The sequence below is a fragment of the Oncorhynchus mykiss genome, chromosome 10 (genome assembly GCF_057628025.1).
Source record: "Oncorhynchus mykiss isolate SJ-2025 chromosome 10, ASM5762802v1, whole genome shotgun sequence".
In the NCBI taxonomy this organism is placed as follows: domain Eukaryota; kingdom Metazoa; phylum Chordata; class Actinopteri; order Salmoniformes; family Salmonidae; genus Oncorhynchus; species Oncorhynchus mykiss.
In genome coordinates, this window is record NC_143031.1 from 13,770,371 (window position 1) to 13,794,589 (window position 24,219).

The 24,219-nt window shown below is 41.8% G+C and overlaps 1 protein-coding gene across 1 annotated transcript in view; it reads right to left on the reverse strand.

Annotated features, from left to right (window-relative positions):
- Positions 1-24,219, reverse strand: part of LOC110533364 (serine/threonine-protein kinase 10) — a 56,894-nt gene that overhangs the window by 31,435 nt on the left and 1,240 nt on the right. Inside the window, exons 2-3 of the mRNA XM_036989717.2 lie at positions 11,890-12,054; positions 1,909-1,957 (exon numbers count right to left, since the gene is read on the reverse strand). Coding sequence (XP_036845612.1) covers positions 1,909-1,957; positions 11,890-12,054 — 214 coding nt within the window. The remainder of the gene's footprint in view (positions 1-1,908; positions 1,958-11,889; positions 12,055-24,219) is intronic.

Genomic DNA, 24,219 nt, shown 5'->3' on the forward strand with positions numbered 1-24,219 from the left:
CACCGGTTAGGGTAATGGACATCACTTTACACATCAACAAAAGTTTTACTTTAAATCCCCTCAAGAGAAAAATGGTACAACCCATTTTTACTAGTAACAAGTCAGAACTCCCCCGAAGGCAAGGTGGTTTATTGGGTCACCTGAGTATTTTCTATGCAGCAGATCGGGCTTCTGCCAGTACAATATGTAAGTAGTCTTAAGAGGTCACTGCCCCCTGAGAGCCGAGAGTGTAAATTGACTTTGAGAAAACATTCACATGCTAAAGCAGGCTATCTCGATTCTTTCTGTGTTTGGTTAGCTGTATTTGGGGCCAGCGACTGCTGTAGTAGAAGCTGGAGGGAAACTCCACAGTACAGTAGAGCAGAGTTCAGTAGAGTAGGTTATAGTTCAGTACAGTAAATTGTGTACTCAGATCTACTGAACAGTACATTAGACTATTTACTGTGCCATCTAAACTTGTGGACCCAACAGTTTTGTGAATACTATGATTTCCCCATTGCAGCCAATTCAATTGCAGACATTTCATTACGGATTTTTCTGAAATTCCATTACCGATTTGGTAACGATTAACTAATACCATTAACTAACTTAATTATTTGTCATTTGACAGCTCTAGCTGATGTATTTCTAATAAGTTAAGACTTTTTCTGGTAGCTGATGTTTTCTGAGACCCCTTCTCCAACAGTTTGACCAGAAATCATTATTCTAGATTTTTAGGATGGAAAATAAATAAATGTATGTATGTATGTATGTATGTATGTATGTATGTATGTATGTATGTATGTATGTATGTGTGTATGTATGTGTGTATGTGTGTATGTGTGTATGTATGTGTGTATGTATGTATGTATGTATGTATGTATGTATGTATGTATGTATGTATGTATGTGTGTATGTGTGTGTGTATGTATGTATGTATGTGTGTGTGTGTGTGTGTGTCTGTCTGTATGTATGTATGTATGTATGTATGTATGTATGTGCCTTAATTTCTCAAAAATATAGACTCTTTGATTTAATTTGACACCCAATTCAACATGCACATATGAAGTTAACGTGTCGGTGCTCATCGGTCCTTTTACATGGAAACTACCAGGGGTCTCCTCTCTATCTGCGCTTAGTGTTTTGCAACAATAGCAGATCCATTACAGCGTGACGTCACTTGGCCTTGTTCGCCAATTATTTTATAATAAAGCAATATTCTTAAGAGCAACAATGCCTTGGCCCTTGCAGCTATGGCCTGAGGTATAGAATCTGAAACATCAAATGGAAGAGGGAAGCTTATGGTTCTAAGGGAGAGAGCACAGAGCACATACCCATGAAGCACCACGCTGTCTACAGTACTGTGGGGTCTGGAATTATTGACACCCTTGATAAAGATGAGCAAAAAATACTGCATAAAATAAATAACACAAATACTGACCTATATTGTATGCATTTTTGGGGAGAAAAAGTATATTATTTTATACTAATACAATTTCTCAGATAAAGTCATAAAAATCTCAAATATATGGGAGAAAAATAATTGGATCCCCTGTTTATAAATACTTCAGCACCCTCTTAAATTGTGAGGATAATGACACTGAGCCTTTTTCTAAAATGTGTTATGCGATTGGAGAACATAATGAGAGGGATCTTAGAAAATTCCTCCATACAGAATCTTTCTGGATCCTTGATATCTTTTGTCTGCGCTTATGGACTGCCCTCGTCAGCTCAACGTTGGCCTGCCGAAAGAACAATGCATGTGCAGAAAATACCTCATCTCTACTACAAAATATGGTGGTGGATCTTTCATGTTATGGGGCTATTTTGCTTCCAATTTAGCATACAACATAGCTCAGAATTGGAATAATGTTTTGCTCATCTTTATCAAGGGATCCAATAATTCCGGACCCCACAACGTCTCCGTACCTAACATCGTTGCGTCCACGGCTCCTCCGGGGCAGAACTCAATCATGATCTGTGTGGACAAAGAGGAAAACAGTCAGTATTGTGATTTACATTCTTATCAGGAAATAAACTGAATACAAATGTATCAGAAAATACAAACTAAATACAAACTTCCTAAGAGGGAAGAGGGATTCCATGGAAAGTCACATTTTCTAGAGAACCATCAACATGACGCACTTTAAAGTCACAGGCATATGTTAGTAGCTATTGTTTGACTTTTACTGTGATCACTTCAGAAGCTTCCCAGAGAAAAAGGAAGCGGGGTAAAGAAAGAGAGAAGATGGATTACATGGAGGGGGGCTGAGAGGAGACGAGAGGGAAAGTCCAGAGAAGTGACAGGTAGTAAGTAGCCTAGCTGCCTTCAATCTTACTGAGATACACTGGTCTCTCTCTGCTGTATGGCCCTGAGAGAATTTCTGAAATCTAGAGAAGGGAGCGAGACAGGAGTTGTAGGCAGTAAGGCCTCTTGGAACTCAGATAACCTATACAATAAAAGACAGCACATGTCAGCAGCAGACGCCTGACGCTGCCCAGTCACCAGGAGATTAACCAACAGCTCCCTTTCTAGTCGTACACTCCTGTCTCTGACATCTGTGTTGAAAGCCCTCTCAATCACTCTACAATGCCTCGTGTCGCTATAGGCGATTCTCACCGTGGCCGTACAGAACAGCACTACAGTCAGTGTGTGTTTAGCGATGGATACGATAACAGACTGTCACTGTAACATAAACCAAATACCATCCCTGCCAAGGTGAAACAGCAAGAGCTGAGGAAAGGCAGAAACAGAATAGAAAAAAAGCCCACTGACAACAATCCCGTGCATCTGCACTGTCAAAGGCTATTTATGAACGAGTAATGCAAGTCAAAAGGGGCCGAGCACAATAAAGCCAGAGTAGAAAGGTGTTTTGATCATATTCCTCATGACTTGAGGGTTGATGGGGTACAGTAACTTTAACATACCGCCGTTGTTTAAGGGATTCTGAGAGCACCTCAAATTTTCAAAGAAGTGTGTTCGCGAGCACATGCATGTTTCTTTATCCAAGGCACTCAGATGGCTTGTCACTGTTCATCAACAGCATACATATCTCACTGTTACATAATCCCCTGACGATTGAGTAACACCGACTAGGTCTTGTGTTACCATAGCAAAAAAGGCCCTCTCCAACCCATTAATGCACCTCTGTGCTATAACACCATTGTCAAAGCAACAAAACTAATGGAGGACTTACAGGTAGTCACTGTACATAAGTGGACACACACACACACACACACGACTCCATCCCCAGCCGAGGGAGGTGCCCATGTTCCGGTCAGTCTTGGCTAGCCTCCACAGTAAAACAAGGGCGTCTTATGAGGCATAAGGTGATTTTAAAAAGTGGTGTTTGAGGCCTTGTATTAACATTGGATCCATTGGAGTTGAGGTTAATGTGGTTTTTCCTGAATCCCTACAGATCCTCTCATCAACAAATACTTCAGATGTGGATGACAAGCTAGGTAAATAGACTTAAGAGGAAGGCATACCTGGTACAACCTCAACATTGGCTGTGTCCACTGAATGCCATTCAAATGACTACATGATAAACACCTACTGTAAAATGCTTTATCAGCTTGTGGTTTTATGTATAGACAACAGGAAGTTTTTAGTGGAATCTAAATGATAATTATATCTATCGCTGCTACTGTAGGTAAATCACAGCAGTTTTCTCCCTTTGAGGGAATGTTGGCATGGTTTCCAGATGACAAGAGCAATTTTGCACTGGGGAAAGATGTGATCCAACTGGTCAGACCGCATATAAACTACAGCCTGTATGTTCCTCTTGGAGAGAACTATCTTAATAATTGATGACTGTTAAAAGATGCCGTTTTACTGGCTAAGCCCTCTGAGTTTATGCCACTGACTGTTCAGTCGGGCAAGTTAAGTTGAGCTGATGCAGACTTGCAACCACTGTGTGAGATACACAAGTAAACTGGCTTAGGTAGCACCTTGGCGACATTGACGTGGTATTTAAGTTCATACAACTGTGTACCGACACCGACAGGGATTTCCAACCTCATGTTCTAAGAAATCTCCCGGACATTTTTTCTCCATCATGAAAAGAATCAGCATTATGCATAGTGACACTTTGGGAATTGAATAACTTTCCAGTGATAGACAGGTAAAAGGTTCTAAAATTGGTTTAGGACCCATTTAGGTCAAAAATGTGTCACCCTTGAAGTACAGAGGCCATTATCAGCAACCATCACTCCTGTGTTTCAATGACACATTGTGTTAGCTAATCCAAGTTTATCATTTTAAAAAGGCTAATTGATCATTAGAAAACCATTTTGCAATTATGTTCACACAGCTTTAAACTGTTGTTCTGTTTAAAGCAGCAATACAACTGGCCTTCTTTAGACTAGTTGAGTATCTGGAACATCAGCATTTGTGGGTTTGATGGTTTTACAGGCTCAAAATGTAAACAAATAAACTTTTTTCTGAAACTCATCAGTCTATTCTTGTTCTGGGAAATGAAGACTATTCCATGCAAGAAACTGCCAAGAAACTGCCAAGAAACTGAAGATCTCGTACAACGCTGTGTACTACTCCCTTCACGGAACAGCGCAAACTGGCTACAACCAGAATAGAAAGAGAAGTGGGAGAACCTGGTGCACAACTGAGAAAGTACATTAGAGTGTGTAGTTTGAGAAACAGATGCCTCAAGTCCTCAACTGGCAGCTTCATTAAATAGTACCCGCAAAACACCCGTCTCAACTTCAACAGTGAAGAGGCGACTCCGGGATGCTAGCCTTCTAGACTGAGTTGCAAAGAAAAAGCCATAACTCAGACTGGATAATAAAAAGAAAAGATTAAGATGGGCAAAAATAACACAGACACTGGACAGAGGAACTGTGTGTCGCCTCTTCACTGTTGAAGGAAATGTCTAAGTGACCCCAAACTTTGAATGGTAGTAATATATAGTTGAAGTAAGAAGTTTACATTACATCTTAGCCAAATACATTTAAACTCGGTTTCTCACAATTCCTGACATTTAATCCTAGTAAAAATTCCCTGTCTTCGGTCAGTTAGGACCACTTTATTTTAAGAATGTGAAATGTCCGAATAATAGTAGAGAGAATGATTTATTTCAGCTTTTCTTTCTTTCATCACATTCCCAGTGGGTCAGAAGTTAACATACACTCAATTAGTGTTTGGTAGCATTGCCTTTAAATTGTTTAACTTGGGTCAAAAGTTTTGGGTAGCCTTCCACAAGCTTCCCACAATAAGTTGGATGAATTTTAGCACATTCCTCCTGACAGAGCTGGTGTAACTGAGTCAGGTTTGTAGGCCTCCTTGCTCGCACATGCTTTTTCAGTTCTGCCCACACATTTTCCATAGGGTTGAGGTCGGGGCTTTGTGATGGTCACTCCAATACCTTGACCTGGTTGTCCTTAAGCCATTTTGCCACAACTTTGGAAGTATGCTTGGGGTCTTTGTCCATTTGGAAGACCCATTTGCGACCAAGCTTTAACTTCCTGACTGATGTCTTGAGATGTTGCTTCAATATATCCACTTAAATTGTTCTGCCTCATGATGCCATCTATTTTGTGAAGTTGCAGCAAAGCACAAGGCAAGTCAGTTAAAAACAAATTCTTATTTTCAATGACGGCCTAGGAACATTGGGTTAACTGATTTTAAAGATATGGCCTTGAAATACATCCACAGGTACACCTCCAATTGACTCAAATGATGTCAATTAGCCTATCAGAGGCTTCTAAAGCCATGACATAATTTTCTGGAATTGTCCAAGCTGTTTAAAGGCACAGTCAACTTAATGTATGTAAACTTCTGACCCACTGGAATTGTGACAGTTATATGTGAAATAATCTGTAAACAATTGCTGTAAAAATTACTTGTGTCATGCACAATGTAGATGTTCTAACTGACTTGCCAAAACTATAGTTTGTTAAGAAATTTGTGGAGTGGTTGAAAAATGACTTTTGATGATTCCAACCTAAGTGTATGTAAACTTCCAACTTCAACTGTGTGTGTGTGAGAGATATCTCTATATAGATATAACATCTTGGCAGAAAGCACAGCGTTGATTTCCGCTGCTACACAAATGATACACTACTTTACATTTCTGAGAAGGATTTTAGCTCCACAGATAAATTAGACTGTATTAGTGATTGAAATACTTGGATGGCTCACAACTTCCTCCATCTAAATCAAGCAAAGACCGAGGTACTTATTGTTGGGGCCATAGCACAGAGAGAGAATCTAGTCGCACATTTTAATTCAGGCAATAAAGACCAAACAGGTAAAAAAAAAAAAAAAAAAAAAAAAAAAAAAAACTTGGTGTTATTTTAGATTCTGAACTAAATTTCAAAATCACACATTAGGAATGTGACCAAATAGCTTTTTACCACTTCAGGAACATTGCCAAGATGCGTCCGTTTCTCTCAACCTGCTACAGAGAGACTCATCCATGTTTATTACAAGCAGGCTTGACTACTGTAATGCTCTCCTGTCTGGTCTACTCAAGAAAGCCACTGGTCAGCTGTAAAACATACAGAATGCTGCAGCACGGGTACTGACCAAGACCAGATGGAGAGCACACATTACACCAGTTTTAAGGTCTCTGCACTGGCTGCCTGTGAGTTTTGGAATTCATTTTAAGATTCTATAGATTTTTTAAATCAATCCATGATTGTGCACTACAATACAATTCAGACATGCTTTTAAGTTATGTACTCAGTAGGTCCCTGAGGTCCTCTGTCACTGGCCTTTTAACTATCCCAAAGCCTAGGACCAAGACGCATGGAGAGGCAGCCTTTAGTTACCATGCCCCCAGCCTCTGGAATAGCCTGCCAGAGTACCTGAGGGAGGGCAAAACTGTGGACATATTTAAAAGAGATCTTAAAACACATCTTTTTAGATTTGCTTTTCCTCAGGGTGCTTTTTAGTCGTTCAGTTTGTGTCACGCTTTTGTTTTTTAATCTTATGTTTGTTGTGTAGTAAATATTTAAGCTTTTATTTAATAGTTTTGTATTTTCCTGTTAAGCACATTGCATGTCTGAAATGTGGTGTATAAATAAAGCTTGATTTGACGGTACATTACAGTACGTCCTCAAGATGGATTCAGAATGAAGAACCGTAAATAGACAGACAACACGTTGCTCTACGTGATGTACTGTAGCTCTACTGAGATGGTGGGTAGAAGGGAGTGAGATAGTGAACAAAAGAGGATGAGGGCATATTTACAGTAAACGGAGTGGCGCTGTGCTGGGGGGATAAAAACAAGAACAGGGACCCTACACGGACGTCATTCACTTCCTGTTATATGGTTCCTCTCACAGTCCATCTCTACCTCTGCTTGGTATCAACTGAACAGAACACAGCAGCATTTCTTTAGACTGAGAGCCCTCTCTTCATCAAGAAGCAGCCTCAAGGAGATAGACTTATTCACAAGGAATAAATTATACATACTAATTACACTCTGTCTCACAGTGTGCAGTAGGGTTTTGTGTTGGCCCTAGGAGTGGCAATAGACTACACTGACTGCACACTAAGAGACACACCATCCATCTGTTAACACCTACTAATACAGTTCTAGAGTCTATTATTGGTTGATCTCCAGATGAAAACATTCATGGCTGGCTGCAGTCCCTCAACTAATAATGAAGAACGTAACTGGTCCTGTAAGACAGGGTTTGTTTGATAGATCAGAAGTTGGCTAGTTAGTCAAGATGGAGTGATTCCAGAAGTGAACAAAAGCTTATAAAATGGTGTGTGTGTGTCTGCGCCTCTGCTGCCTGCGCCTCTGCTGCCTGCGCCTCTGCTGCCTGCGTCTACTGTCCGTGTGTCTACTGTCCGTGATCATGTCTCTGTGTGTATGTCTGTGTGTGTATGTCAGCAGTCAATTAGCTACCCTACGGTAAAGGCCCCCTGTTTCTCACGCTGTGGCTGGAAAACAGATTGTTCCTAAATGAGAACAAACAGCCTTCTCTCTCTCCCCAGAGCAGAGTAGGTGGGCAGCGGAATGTGCTCTCCAGCTGAAAGAGGGGGGTTTTTGAGGCCCAAAGCCCAACTGCCGGTTCTCTTCAGCAGAGACACCCCACCCAGCCTAGGCAGACTGGCATCCTCCAGGGATCACATCTTTAGTCATCCCCTTGGCACTGGCCCTTGGCCAGGGAGAGGCAATACTCTCACTTTGTGGTGCCAGTGTTTGTGTGGAGGTGTTATGGTCAGACAACTCATCCCCACCCAGAAACATATTGGGTTGTTCCGACACTGGAGAGAGAGAGAGGCCAAACTATAACCTGATTCTTTCTGATGATATCCAAGTATGACATAGTTCTATTGTGTCATCTAAACCGCCAATCTTAACAGGGTCATTAGCATAAATAAATAGTGGGAAGTGGTGTATAAGTGAGCACTGCCTCTGGCTACTCACTCTGGAGGAAATAACCTGGGCCTCTTGAATAAGATCACATTGATGTCAGACTATACTGCCCATGTACACTCAATGATAGGCTGCACCATTTTAAATGTAGAATAGTTGAGAATGAGATCAGAGAGAAAACTGAAACCCCACCAAGGACACACACAGACAGGAAATGTGTGGTTTGAAAGCTGTATGTGTATTTGCACACGGCCCTTTATCAAAACACAATGAGCTGACACAGTCTCGATGCAGAGGCCTTGTAGAATGTACCTTTCGCACTATGGAATTTCAGCTATGCCATAGCAGGGGTGCAACAAGCCTCAGGGTTTTGAACAGCTGGGTAGGGAGAGCAATAGACCTGCTGCCATGTACAAGGTGCCCCAACACTGCATTATGATGTCATACCCCACTCCTCTGTCTGTTGACCTTCTACTCTGAACCCTATGAGAGATGGAATCATTGTGTACACAACCATTTAAAAAAAAAAATCGGTATGAGGCTGGAATGAAATGTAGAAAACTCTTGGCATCTACTTGGTCTGTAAGAACCACACTTAAAGCTGCACTATACAGACACCGCTCCGACTATTTCCTGGGTGCTAAAATTGAACTATTTCAGTTTAAACTGCTGTGAAATATCACCCAAAAAGCTACATAATGCAGGTTTAAGATAATCTACACTTTCGCCTCTATGACCATTTCAACTCAGCAGTTTTACATCACTTTGGCTTTTAGCTGTTGAGTTGAGTTTATACTGCACTTATATCCAGGTCACGGTTTCAAAGGTCACAGTCGGTCATGCAATGACAGTCACAAAAATACTATAGTCAGATAAATAATGAATCGTAAATGTCAGAATCCAACCCAATGTGTATCACAGTTCAGAATAACATAACATTTTGTTGCAGTATGAACAGTGTGTAACAGAATAGCATCATAAAGTGATGCTGCAGTATGAACAGTGTGCTACAGAATAGCATCATAAAGTGATGCTGCAGTATGAACAGTGTGCTACAGAATAGCATCATAAAGTGTTGCTGCAGTATGAACAGTGTGCTACAGAATAGCATCATAAAGTGATGCTGCAGTATGAACAGTGTGCTACAGAATAGCATCATAAAGTGATGCTGCAGTATGAACAGTGTGCTACAGAATAGCATCATAAAGTGATGCTGCAGTATGAACAGTGTGCTACAGAATAGCATCATAAAGTGATGCTGCAGTATGAACAGTGTGCTACAGAATAGCATCATAAAGTGATGTTGCAGTATGAACAGTGTGTAACAGAATAGCATCATAAAGTGATGCTGCAGTATGAACAGTGTGCTACAGAATAGCATCATAAAGTGATGCTGCAGTATGAACAGTGTGTAACAGAATAGCATCATAAAGTGATGCTGCAGTATGAACAGTGTGCTACAGAATAGCATCATAAAGTGTTGCTGCAGTATGAACAGTGTGTAACAGAATAGCATCATAAAGTGATGCTGCAGTATGAACAGTGTGCTACAGAATAGCATCATAAAGTGATGCTGCAGTATGAACAGTGTGCTACAGAATAGCATCATAAAGTGATGCTGCAGTATGAACAGTGTGCTACAGAATAGCATCATAAAGTGATGCTGCAGTATGAACAGTGTGCTACAGAATAGCATCATAAAGTGTTGCTGCAGTATGAACAGTGTGCTACAGAATAGCATCATAAAGTGATGCTGCAGTATGAACAGTGTGCTACAGAATAGCATCATAAAGTGATGCTGCAGTATGAACAGTGTGCTACAGAATAGCATCATAAAGTGATGCTGCAGTATGAACAGTGTGCTACAGAATAGCATCATAAAGTGATGCTGCAGTATGAACAGTGTGCTACAGAATAGCATCATAAAGTGATGCTGCAGTATGAACAGTGTGCTACAGAATAGCATCATAAAGTGATGCTGCAGTATGAACAGTGTGCTACAGAATAGCATCATAAAGTGATGCTGCAGTATGAACAGTGTGTAACAGAATAGCATCATAAAGTGTTGCTGCAGTATGAACAGTGTGCTACAGAATAGCATCATAAAGTGATGCTGCAGTATGAACAGTGTGTAACAGAATAGCATCATAAAGTGATGCTGCAGTATGAACAGTGTGCTACAGAATAGCATCATAAAGTGATGCTGCAGTATGAACAGTGTGCTACAGAATAGCATCATAAAGTGATGCTGCAGTATGAACAGTGTGCTACAGAATAGCATCATAAAGTGATGCTGCAGTATGAACAGTGTGCTACAGAATAGCATCATAAAGTGTTGTTGCAGTATGAACAGTGTGTAACAGAATAGCATCATAAAGTGATGCTGCAGTATGAACAGTGTGTAACAGAATAGCATCATAAAGTGTTGTTGCAGTATGAACAGTGTGCTACAGAATAGCATCATAAAGTGTTGTTGCAGTATGAACAGTGTGCTACAGAATAGCATCATAAAGTGATGCTGCAGTATGAACAGTGTGCTACAGAATAACATCATAAAGTGTTGTTGCAGTATGAACAGTGTGCTACAGAATAGCATCATAAAGTGATGCTGCAGTATGAACAGTGTGCTACAGAATAGCATCATAAAGTGATGCTGCAGTATGAACAGTGTGCTACAGAATAGCATCATAAAGTGATGCTGCAGTATGAACAGTGTGCTACAGAATAGCATCATAAAGTGATGCTGCAGTATGAACAGTGTGCTACAGAATAGCATCATAAAGTGTTGCTGCAGTATGAACAGTGTGCTACAGAATAGCATCATAAAGTGATGCTGCAGTATGAACAGTGTGTAACAGAATAGCATCATAAAGTGTTGCTGCAGTATGAACAGTATGCTACAGAATAGCATCATAAAGTGATGCTGCAGTATGAACAGTGTGCTACAGAATAGCATCATAAAGTGATGTTGCAGTATGAACAGTGTGTAACAGAATAGCATCATAAAGTGTTGCTGCAGTATGAACAGTATGCAACAGAATAGCATCATAAAGTGATGCTGCAATATGAACAGTGTGCTACAGAATAGCATCATGAAGTGATGCTGCAATATGAACAGTGTGCTAGATTATTTGTTTTAACAATAACGTGTTGGCTTGTGACCATTTTCTTTTTTTGCTACATTTCGTAATTCCTAGGATACTTGATGTCCGGGACCAGCATGCTTTATAAGGTCACTAGTGTTTGTCTTGGAAGACACGGGCAGATTACAAAGTACATGCAAAATTGCAGTGTATTCAATAATGAGAGGGAGAGAGGGAAAAAAAAGTCTCCTAGAGAGAGGAAGTGAACGATCTAGCTAGATCCTCATAGAATCTATGAAGGTTCACCATCAGGTTAGGTCAGAACCTATTCTGTAATAGAGGGTTCTGGAATGGATCAGACCATTGATTTGGCTAACAGTTTTGGGAGTTCCAGTATAAACTCCACAGGGTCCAGTTCCGGCTCACCGTCGGCACAGTGGCTCATGGGTGGCCCACTGGCGGCCCGGAGGTCTTACCCAGAGCTTGGCGTCGTGGTAGAAGGCATCTAGCAGCTTAACAATGTAGCGGTGGTCACACTTGGCCAGGATGTCTATCTCCACCATGTAGTCCTCCAGCTCCTCTTCAGTCTTTGTCTCAATCACCTTGGCCGCAGCCAGCGCTCCAGTCTCCTTGTTTTTGGCCTAGAAGATAAAGGAGTCAACATGTCATTACTTACACCATCGTGTACTCATTTAGTGTTCATGAGATGAAGGATATCGAGCCATTTATAAATTCATTTAAAAAGCCTTCTCATATATATTTTGCTTTGCGATTCTATCCTAACAGGCGTTACTTTCTATTGGGTGACTGGTAAATGTCAAAAGGTCAGCACACAGGAAGCAGGCTATAGGCATCATTTCTGCACATGGGGGCTATTTAAATAGACTACAGGAGGACAGTGAATTTTAATCAGAGGGTATATTGAGTAATACTAAGAAAAATCATAGGTGGGGCCCAGCCGTGGTGAACTAGGAGGGGCGTTAGGAAGGAAATTGAACTTGCAAAAACCACCCCGTTTCGAAATGAACTTCCGTGTTTTTCTCATGTGACTACAATTGAAAAGGTAGTGAAGACATCACAAGTCTCATACATTGTGAAATAAGCAAATGGACTTCATGGAGTTAAAGTTACTAGTCTTAGTGAATTAACATTATATGTCACACATTAAATACTGGAAACTAAATTTGAGAATATAGGTTGGACTTCAAAAACCATATCTGGGCCACCGCCCTCCCACCCAATGAATTCCTCTGTGTGTGTGTATGTGTGTGTGTGTGTGTGTGTGTGTGTGTGTGTGTGTGTGTGTGTCCAAGACTTTCTCATGGAAATAAACCTTAATCAAAACCCTAGCAGAAAAAGTTTTACTTAATGGCTTAAAAAGCACAACAGGAAAGGAAACTGCACACCCTGTAAGAGCTAAGGAGGAGGAACCACTGTAGCCATGCAGTCAGCCAGCCCATCCATCCACACTGACAAGGCACTACAAAGGAGTTAGAAACACTGTCCCCGACTGCATGATAAACCAGCATCAGGAGGGGTGAGTAAGTGGTGACCACATGACAACAGACAGGAAGTACAGGTCTCTGTCAGAGGCTATAATTCTGAGAATGAATTCATCTAGGTTAAACAAGTTGTGCTCTGGGAAAGGTGTGTGGTCTCTACATAATGGTGTGTGTGTGTGAGAATGAGAGCAGAGAGAACAAAGACTGTGCGAGACAGAGAGAGAGCAACAACAAAAAATTAAAAGAGAAAGGATGTTGTGAGTTAACAATGGGAGAAAGAGGTAAAAGTCAAGAGAGACATATGTCTTTATCTGTAGTATAGGCAGATAGATCTACACTGAGCCTACCAAACATCAGGAACACCTTTCAAATGTTGAGTTGCACCTCCTTTGGCCTCAGAAGAACCTCAATTCGTCAGGCATGAACTCTACAAGATGTCAAACAGGGATGCTGGTCCATGTTGACTCCAATGCTTCCCACAGTTGTGTCAAGTTGGCTGGATGTCCTTTGGGTGGTGGACAATTCTTGATACACATGAGAAACTGTTGAGCGTGAAAAATCCAGCAGCATTCCAGTTCTAGACAAACCGGTACGCCTGGCACCTACTACCATACCTAGTTCAAAGGCACTTAAATATTTTGTCTTGCCCATTCACCTTCTGAATGGCATACATACACAATCCATGTCTCAAATGTCTCAAGGCTTAAAAATTATTATTTAACTGTCTCCTCCCCTTCATCTACACTGATAGTTGTGAGCGAGTGAGTGAGTGAGCGAGTGAGCGAGCAAGCGAGGATAGCTCATACTACTCCCAATGACCTGGAGATGCGAGGCTGCAGACTAAACAGCCTGGTGGGGTCCAGTGCCTGAGGGGTCTGTGGGAAACCATCTGGGTAAACAGTGTAGTCACGCACACGCCTGGAGACACTGGCCTACCATAATTACAACCCTGAGAGTTCCCGAAGATGGAATAACTCCAGGGCCTTTTTTAAATGAGGACTCCGTTTTTCCTGGTGAGGTCACATGGTTAGGAAACTTAACCTTTGCATACAGTGTTTGACTGGAAAGACATCTGACAATGCGTATCTGACAATGCGTCGCAGAGCATTTGCATTTCATCACCACATCCAGGAAACGGCTCTGCTCCCACCACGGAAACCCCCATCTCAGAGTCAACAAAGGGCCCGTTAGGTCACAATTCCCACTTAACGAGTCTGCATAACCAAGCTCGCTAACCCCGCACTCTCTTTCCACCCCTCTCTCTTTATCACATTCTGAGGCTTGGAGAAAGGTGCACACTGCTCGTGCCTGACTGGGAGTCATTACCTCTTTTCCACTCGCGTCTAGTCTGCCTTGTAAAAGGCCAATCCCCCACCCTGCTCTGCAGCTCAGTGAGAACACGACCCAGGAATGTGCTTCTGGGCTTCAGTTGAGTTGGGGGGGGGGGGGGGGTGGAGAGACAGAGAGATAGAGCATCTTCCCATCTGTAAGTCTGTCTGTCTATGGGGGAGGGAAGGGGCTGTACTGTACACAGAGGAAATGACACTGAAACGCCTCATTGTGCCTCAAGGGAGCACTGACTTCCTGGAAGGCATAAAAGGCTCTGCAGTCTCTCCACTGGAGGAGGAGGAAGAGTGGTGCTGGGTGAGCATAGAGCTGTATACTCACACTAACCTGATTGTACTAACAGATAGAAAGACTGGCTTACAACACCACCTCTTCCTCCTCTCCATTATCACAGCAGAGAACAACAAAGCAGTGCTCTCTAACCCAATCATCACACTGAGGAACAACAAAGCTGTGCTCTCTCTAACCCAATCATCACACTGAGGAACAACAAAGCAGTGCTCTCTCTAACCCAATCATCCCACTGAGAAACAAAAAAGCAGTGCTCTCTCTAACCCAATCATCCCACTGAGGAACAAAAAACTGTTCAGTAGATTGTTTTGCCCAACATTTCCATGGATGTCAGGGACAACTAAACGTCACAGGCCCCTCTTTTGCTATGGCCCGCCTGTCTGTGACCGCCTGTTGGCGTCCCTTCATGGGAGAAGTCACTCTTCCTCTCAGTGCTCCACAAAAGGTCAAAGCCGTAAACGAGGGATCAGCTTCTTCTCCCCTGCCTCTGGGGTACGTGATGAGAACACACACAGATCCAGTTAGTGGAGTGACGTTCACTGGGCAGATTACTACACCTGGCTGTGAAAGAAGAGGAGCAGACACACTGGGCTCAGCGGGTGGTACGTGTCTGCTCTCTGCTACTGCTGGCACAGCCTCCTGGGGCCAATCACTTCCAGGTTGATAGCAGAATAGAGTACAGTAACCATGAAGCGGTGTGCCAAGGCGTGGGCCTGCCTGCATGTACACTGTACTGTGCACTTTGCCAGAGTGCACATGCACACAGGCTGACAGGACACTAATCCCAGCCCCAGCCCAGCCCATCTCTAGAGAATGTGTGCTTAACCTTTGCCCTGGCATTAAGATGTACAACCCTGAACATTTCTCTGAACAGGAATGTCATGTCTAGAATTCTTGTTAACATTGGGCTGCCTAGTAGATCTTAATCTCCCTCTGAAGATGACTCAAATCAACTTACCAAAAATATGGTGAAAAAGACATCAGACAGCTTTGGGTTTGGGTCCTGGGAACACCAGGCTTGTTTGTTTGATTCTCATATAAGAAGCATATCAGGTACAGATTATGAAGAGATGGGCAACTACCCACATCCATACCAACCCCCTCGTGACAGCGAAGATTAAAACACATGATTTAAGTTAATTTCCTGCATTTCTACACATTTTGCCATGGACAGAGAGAAGATTTAGCAGTTTTACAGCTAATGTCATGCAATTATACACATTTTGCCATAGGGTGGAGGCAAATGTTTGCATTTTTAATATATGATAACTGATGACCCCACCCCGGTTGGGGCCCAAATAAACTGCTGATGCACAACCAAATTTCGAAATTGTACACATTATAACTGTCAACAGTAATTTGAGACCCTCGACTGAGAGTGTAATTAGTCCACAGGCATACAAAAGGAAAAGACCCTCGACTGCGAGTGTAATTAGTCCACAGGCATTCACATGGGGGGCAGTTGCTGTATGCGTTAACAGTCAGTCGCTTGAGATAAAAGCCTTGATCATGCGTGTGGCTATCATCCCAGTCTATTCATCACAAGTAGGTCTAGGATTCTGCATAAAGTCTGGCAGAGTTCTCTATAAGTACAATGAACATGATAACATTTGAAATGCATTGTATCCTACTGAACAGAAATAACAGGATACTAACTAGACTAGCTATTGATTAGTGTTAATTGCTACTGTTATGTTGCTGCTGCACATAGATGTGTCCCAAATGAAACCCTATTGCATTTATAGGGCACTAGATTTGACCAGGGCCCATAGGGCTCTGATAAGTACTGCACTATATAGGAGGGGGAAAAAAATCTATACAATTGCTTATTGCAATATTATTTTGGACGATAATGTCTAGATTCTTTGACTCCAAAAATAAATTAAAAACGTATGGGGTTTGAGAGCTTGCGCTTTGTACTTGCAGAGCAATCGTTGTAGAATTTCCGGGCCGTCAGTTTTTCGACATGGCATGTTGTAGTCTGGTTCTAGATAATGCCATCAGGGAATTGAGCAAACATCCTCTACCATTGACAATGGCTGCATATCAACTACATTAATTTCTGTAATCAGTGCTGTCATTTTCTCACTCAGTCCCTTATTGCACCTCTTGTGTGTGAAGCTGTCTAATGTCTGTTGTGTGGTGCCTGTGGTGCTGTCAGCAATGATTTGGGTCTCTTTCATATGGTTAAGTATATATAATGTCATATGGTTAAGTATATGTAATGTCACATGGTTAAGTATGTGTAATGTCATATGGTTAAGTATATGTCATGTGTAATGTCATATGGTTAAGTATATGTAATGTCATATTGTTAAGTATGTGTAATGTCATGATTAAGTATGTGTAATGTCATGATTAAGTATATGTAATGTGTAATGTCACATGGTTAAGTATGTGTAATGTCACATGGTTAAGTATGTGTAATGTCACATGGTTAAGTATATGTAATGTGTAATGTCACATGGTTAAGTATATGTAATGTGTAATGTCACATGGTTAAGTATATGTAATGTGTAATGTCACATGGTTAAGTATATGTAATGTGTAATGTCATATGGTTAAGTATATGTAATGTGTAATGTCATATGGTTAAGTATATGTAATGTGTAATGTCACATGGTTAAGTATATGTAATGTGTAATGTCATATGGTTAAGTATATGTAATGTGTAATGTCACATGGTTAAGTATATGTAATGTGTAATGTCATATGGTTAAGTATATGTAATGTGTAATGTCACATGGTTAAGTATATGTAATGTGTAATGTCATATGGTTAAGTATATGTAATGTGTAATGTCACATGGTTAAGTATATGTAATGTGTAATGTCATATGGTTAAGTATATGTGTAATGTCACATGGTTAAGTATATGTAATGTGTAATGTCACATGGTTAAGTATATGTAATGTGTAATGTCATATGGTTAAGTATGTGTAATGTCATACGGTTAAGTATGTGTAATGTCATATGGTTAAGTATGTGTAATGTGTAATGTCATATGGTTAAGTATGTGTAATTTCATATAGTTAAGTATGTGTAATGTCATATGGTTAAGTATATGTAATGTCATATGGTTAAGTATATGTAATGCCATATGGTTAAGTATATGTAATGTCATATGGTTAAGCATTGCACCTGTACTACCATTACTGTACCTCAATTCCACCTTGGAAATTTTGCATTTCACCACCTTCTCATGTAATGTCTCAAAAGTATTGCCATACAGGACTTGCTGTCTTTTGCCTTTCGCAAAGATAATGATGTGCAGAGAGCTTTATATCCGTGGTAAATAATTTGAAAGATGCATATCTCCTCTTATTAACATTAAAGCATTGTTGCATTATTAGTTTCCTTTTTCCCTTCTTGACGATTGAAACCTGTTAGTGCTCCCAGGTTTAAACGTTCACACCCCTAGTAGACAATGTTGTGCCATCTACCTGCCTTTTCTCTTTCCAATGGGGACATTCTACTTCTCTTGTGTTACATAAACTGAGGATTATACGGGGTTGAATTCTTACTGTAGCTTTATTTACAGTTGTTCCACATGGGTGTAGGACACAGCAGACAAGTTCAAATGCTGAACCCCAGAAGGAATAGTGCTGCTGTCTGAGGATGTGGGGGTTTTGCTGTGAGGTATTGTGAAATGTTTCAAGCTCAGAACAGCGAAGAACTCGCTGCAGCACGTCTCTTAGGAAAGGCTCTGAACATAGAGCTGTCGAGTCAGTACTGATGTAGGATCTTCATTTGATCACCCTGTTGCAGGAAATGTAAAACATTTAGTGTATTCAGGGTTTAAAAAGGCTTCTGAAGTTTATAATTTACACTTTGAAATTACAAACTTGATTTTACCTTAAGAAAAATGTATCAACCCCTACAAAAATGTCAATTTATTATAATTCAAATAATAATTCACATTTTGTTTTACTGCAGGATTATTTTCCTGCTGTACCAAACAGGTTCAAATTAAGATCCTACATCTGTATGCGTGACTAAATAGAACATAGTCCAGTACATTTCCTGTGTCTCAGGGGGAGAGGGGTATGCAAAAAACACATTTCTATTTCACACCTGTACAGGTTACCACTTGTACATAACAGTGAAACAGGACTAAAAAAAATACCTAACTAATAAAAACATTTCAATTATTATTTGTAAATGTGTCTCCTAACTTGATGAAAACGTGAAACATAGACTGCACAGAAGGCATGTGTTATTTGATTACTTTAGCAGTGCGGTTACATCATGCATTGTGCTTTGTCTCTGATATAGGCTAGCGTCAATGTATTTCAAAACCACTAAATCAGCTATGACAAGTTTAACTCATGATGTTCTCACAAAACATTACTCCCTCGCCCACACTCCAACTCAGACAGTCACCAAGGCAACCTGCCACAGACATACCGACAGGGGGCTGGGAAGTCATGGGGGACGAGCCTCTACAGGAGAGCGTGGTGAGTGAGAGAGCGTCACAAAGGAGCGTGCTGTCCACACCCATCCAGGAGAGCACTTATCAGCCAGGCCGGCCACAACTGGGCCCCACAGATTAGCAGCTCTGGTAACATCTCCACCACGGCACCCTAGTCCCTACATATTGCACTAGTACTTTGTGTTCAAAAGTAGTTCACTATATAGGAAATAAGGTGGCATTTGGGGTGTATTACTCAGGTAATGCTAGGCTAAATAAGGATACTAGGAAAACTTACAGTACCAAGCATCAGCAGTCAGGAAGCATGCGCAGCGGCACGTCCCATTAAAAAGTAAAGGGAACCTTTCAGCACTTGTGCTTAAGGGTTTGGCGGCGGCCGTGGGACATGCTCCAGGAAGTGGGACATGCTCCTGTCTCAGCAATAGTCTACACATGGGGAGATTTATGTACAGTACCAGTCAAAAGTTTGGACTACTCATTCAAGGGTTTTTCCTTTCCTTTGACTATTTGATACATTGCAGAATAATAGTGAAGACATCAAAACTATGAAATAACACCTATGGAAACATGACCGAATACAAACAGTGTAGCTATTCCCTCCGCAAGGCAATCACACAAGCTAAGCGTCAGTATAGCGACAAAGTAGAGTCGCAATTCAACGGCTCAGACACAAGAGGTATGTGGCAGGGTCTACAGTCAATCATGGATTACAAAAAGATAACCAGCCCTGCTGCGGACCAGGATGTCTTGCTCCCAGACAGACTAAATAACTTCTTTGCTCGCTTTGAGGACAATACAACGACACTGACACGGCCCACTACCAAAACCTGCGGCCTCTCCTTCACTATAGCCGACGTGAGTAAAACATTTAAACGTGTTAACCCTCGCAGGGCTGCAGGCCCAGACGGCATCCCCAGCCGCGTCCTCAGAGCATGCGCAGACCAGCTGGCTGGTGTGTTTATGGACATATTCAATCAATCCCTATACCAGTCTGCTGTTCCAACATGCTTCAAGAGGGCCACCATTGTTCCTGTTCCCAAGAAAGCTAAGGTAACTGAGCAAAACGACTCCTTCCGTCATCATGAAGTGCTTTGAGAGACTAGTCAAGGACCATATCACCTCCACCCTACCTGACACCCTAGACCCACTCCAATTTGCTTACTGCCCCAATAGGTCCACAGACAACGCAATCGCAACCAGACTGCCCTAACCCATCTGGACAAGAGGAATACCTATGTGAGAATGCTGTTCATCAACTAAAGCTCAGCATTTAACACCATAGTACCCTCCAAACTCATCATCAAGCTCGAGACCCTGGGTCTCGACCCCGTCCTGTGCAACTGGGTACTGGACTTCCTGATGGGCCACCCCCAGGTGGTGAGGGTAGGTAACAACATCTCCACCACGCTGATCCTCAACACTGGGGCCCCACAAGGGTGCGTTCTGAGCTCTCTCCTGTACTCCCTGTTCACCCACGACTGCGTGGCCATGCACGCCTCCAACTCAATCATCAAGTTTGCAGACACTACAGTGGTAGGCTTGATTACTAACAACAACAAGACGGCCTACAGGGAGGAGATGAGGGCCCTCGGAGTGTGGTGTCAGTAAAATAACCTCACACTTAGCGTGAACAAAACAAAGGAGGGGATCATGGACTTCAGGAAACAGCAGAGGGAGCACCCCCCTATCCACATTAACGGTACAGTAGTGGAGAGGGTAGTAAGTTTTAAGTTCCTCAGCGTACACATCACGGACAAACTGAATTGGTCCACACAGACAGCGTGGTGAAGAAGGTGCAGCAGCGCCTCTTCAACCTCAGGAGGCTGAAGAAATTTGGCTTGTCACCAAAAGCACTCACAAACTTCTACAGATGCACAATCGAGAGCATCCTGTCGGGCTGTATCACCCCCAGGTACGGCAACTGCTCCGCCCACAACGGTAACACTCTCCAGAGGGTAGTGAGGTCTGCACAACGCATCCCCGGGGCAAACTACCTGCCCTCCAGGACACCTACACCACCCGATGTCACAGGAAGGCCATAAAGATCATCAAGGACAACAACCACCCGAGCCACTGCCTGTTCACCCCGCTATCATCCAGAAGGAGAGGTCAGTACAGGTGCATCAAAGCAGGGACCGGGAGACTGAAAAACAGCTTCTATCTCAAGGCGATCAGACTCTTAAACAGCCACCACTAACATTGAGTGGCTGCTGCCAACATACTGACTCAACTCCAGCCACTTTAATAATGTAAAAATTGATCAAAATGTATCACTAGCCACTTCAAACAATGCCACTTTTATATGTTTACATACCCTACATTACTCATCTCATTTGTATATACTGTACTCGATACCATCTACTGCATCTTACCTATGCCATTCTGTACCATCACTCATTCATATACACTGCTCAAAAAAATAAAGGGAACACTTAAAACAACACAATGTAACTCCAAGTCAATCACACTTCTGTGAAATCAAACTGTCCAATTAGGAAGCAACACTGATTGACAATAAATCTCAAATTTGGACTCATCAGACCAAAAGGACAGATTTCCACCAGTCTAATACCCATTGGTAGTGTTTATTGGCCCAAGCAAGTCTCTTCTTATTATTGGTGTCTTTTAGTAGTGGTTTCTTTGCAGCAATTCAACCATGAAGGCCTGATTCACACAGTCTCCTCTGAACAGATGATGTGGAAAATGTCTGTTACTTGAACTCTGTGAAGCATTTATTTGGGCTGCAATTTCTGAGGCTGGTAACTCTAATGAACTTATCCTCTGCAGCAGAGGGAACTCTGGGTCTTCCTTTCCTGTGGCGGTCCTCAAGAGGCTTCTAAAACAGCTTCTTCCCCCAAGCCATAAGACTCCTGAACATCTAATCAAATGGCTACCCCTCTTTTACACCACTGCTACTCTGTTATTATCCATGCATAGTCACTTTAATAACTCTACCTACATGTACATATGACCTCAACTGGTGCTTTTTTTGCAGTTTTGATGTAGAAAATTGTAAAAATAAAAAGGAAAAACCCTGGAATGAATAAGTGTGTCCAAACTTAGACAGGTACTATACCTCACCTCTAGTCATGGTTGTTTGTGACCATGACTACGATGTCCTCCTTACCATCTGGTGACAGTGACAGGCCAATAGGGCCATCAACCTGAGCATGATACAGGGATAACCCCATGACATGGAAAACCTGAGACCATGTCAACAAACCCCTGTTGTTTACCCCGATGTGTACAGCAAACACAGATCATGAGGCCAATGGCCCCTCAGATCTTCTCCAATAGGTTTTGAGAAGGAGGTGAGAAGAGAGGCGGTGAGGAATCTAGGATTAGTTGAGACAGAGCCTTAAGTCTACTCACTGTGGACGGAGCTTCTTCTCTTCCCACAGACTGATTAGTCAGTAGCCTGACGGGCATACAGGAAGTGCTTCCATCACTCTCCCGGCCTACAGCTTCCCTCCTGACCCTGACTACTCCTCATGCACTCCAGGACAGCCAAACTGTATGGGGGCTGGAGATCACATGTAGCCAGGGAGGAAGGATGTAGAGACTGTCTATTATCGCTCGCATGCCGGTTCACAATGTATGAGTGTGTGCACTGTGCCCTGGCCCAGACTCACTTCTTCCACTGGCCCCCAAAGGCACTCACTGTACTGCACTGGGCACGAGCAAATACTTCTCCTGCCATGTTGCAAAGTGGGGGCTAAAAGAACCAGATTAAATAGTGATCGAACACAAAACTACAGTTGAGTTTGGACAAAGCAAAGGGAAGGCTAATAGTGGGTGTCCTGGGGGATCCAAATGGAGTCCAGTTAAGACAACATCACAACAGGATGATCTGTCTGGATTGGCCTTCTTTTTTTTGTTGGTTAGTTTATTAATTCTACCATTTAAAAAAAAAAAAGCCATATGAGTCAAATCAGTGAGGATAACACGCAATAAAAACACTTATTTCCATTGTAGTCCTCTTGAGACAAGATGTCTAGGCAAGATGGAACAGGGTGAAACACAGTAGGACAGCGAGATGATAAACATAAAAACAGAGGACGACATCTATCTCAACATTGCGGTTACATCGTATAGGTACATTCATATTGGCACAGAAGACATCAAACTGTTTTTTTTTATTTATGTTTAAAGCTGCCCAGAGAGGATGTTGTTTTTATGCGCAGAGGCAACTCATTAGATCAGAGTGTGCTGCCCATCAAAAGAAAGTAATCTCTCTCAACGTTCACAATAAGTGAAGTGGTGAAAACAATCAGCACAAAAGAACATTCAAATATTATCATTCTAGTTGTAGTCTAGCGTCAAAATGATTATGAAGTTAGTGATGAGAGGTGACAGAGGTTAAATGTGCATTGAACTGTGCAAATCCAGGAACTCCCTACTGTGCGTCCCTCAGCACTTTGTGAAATGTTCATGTATTCAAGACATTTCTCCTTCTACCTACTGTCAGTCCAAATGTTCAGGGTGTGGTAAGTAACCATCTCTTACTCTTGATGATAACGAAAACCCACATGACACTTGTTCACGTCAGAAAACTGAGTAAGCTACTTGTAGCACTGCCTTCACAGCTAGTCTGGTCTTCATATCAGAAAGTGAGCATTTCAAGTGTACACCAACAGGAAACTAACAGATCACCTAGTTTATAGGACCTAGTAAGACCTGTAAGTAAGCAGGTTAGAATGCATCATTTGATGATGGGCCAATTTAATACTGTAGGAATAAAACCTAAACAATCAAATAACTTAATTTGCTGACATGGAAACATCTGGTCCAAGTGGCAACATGAATAAATCTGATGTCACAAGCATTGGTATTTATGATAAACTGTGGGCTGACTAAATCAACAATTAAACATTCATTTGTTTACCTACGATCATGCTAATTTGCTCACTCAGATTAACTAAACACTTCACAAATGGGTTGGGTATGGCTACAGAAAGATCAGAATAAAGTCATTTTAAATGTTCAGAAATAGGAACATAATGTTGCTGGTAGTATGCATTTCAAAGGCAGATGAAAGTCTCTGAAATTGCATGTTTACCCCATATATTTGCATATAAACTTTTTTTCCCTTGAGATTGATAAACCACGTTGTTTGAGATGGATACATGAGTGAACCGGTTTTGACAGCCCAAATAAGAAAAATGCCATAATTGCCAGCACAGCACATCTGTTTTCATATAATTGTGTGGTGCCTACAAATAATTTATAGGCTGA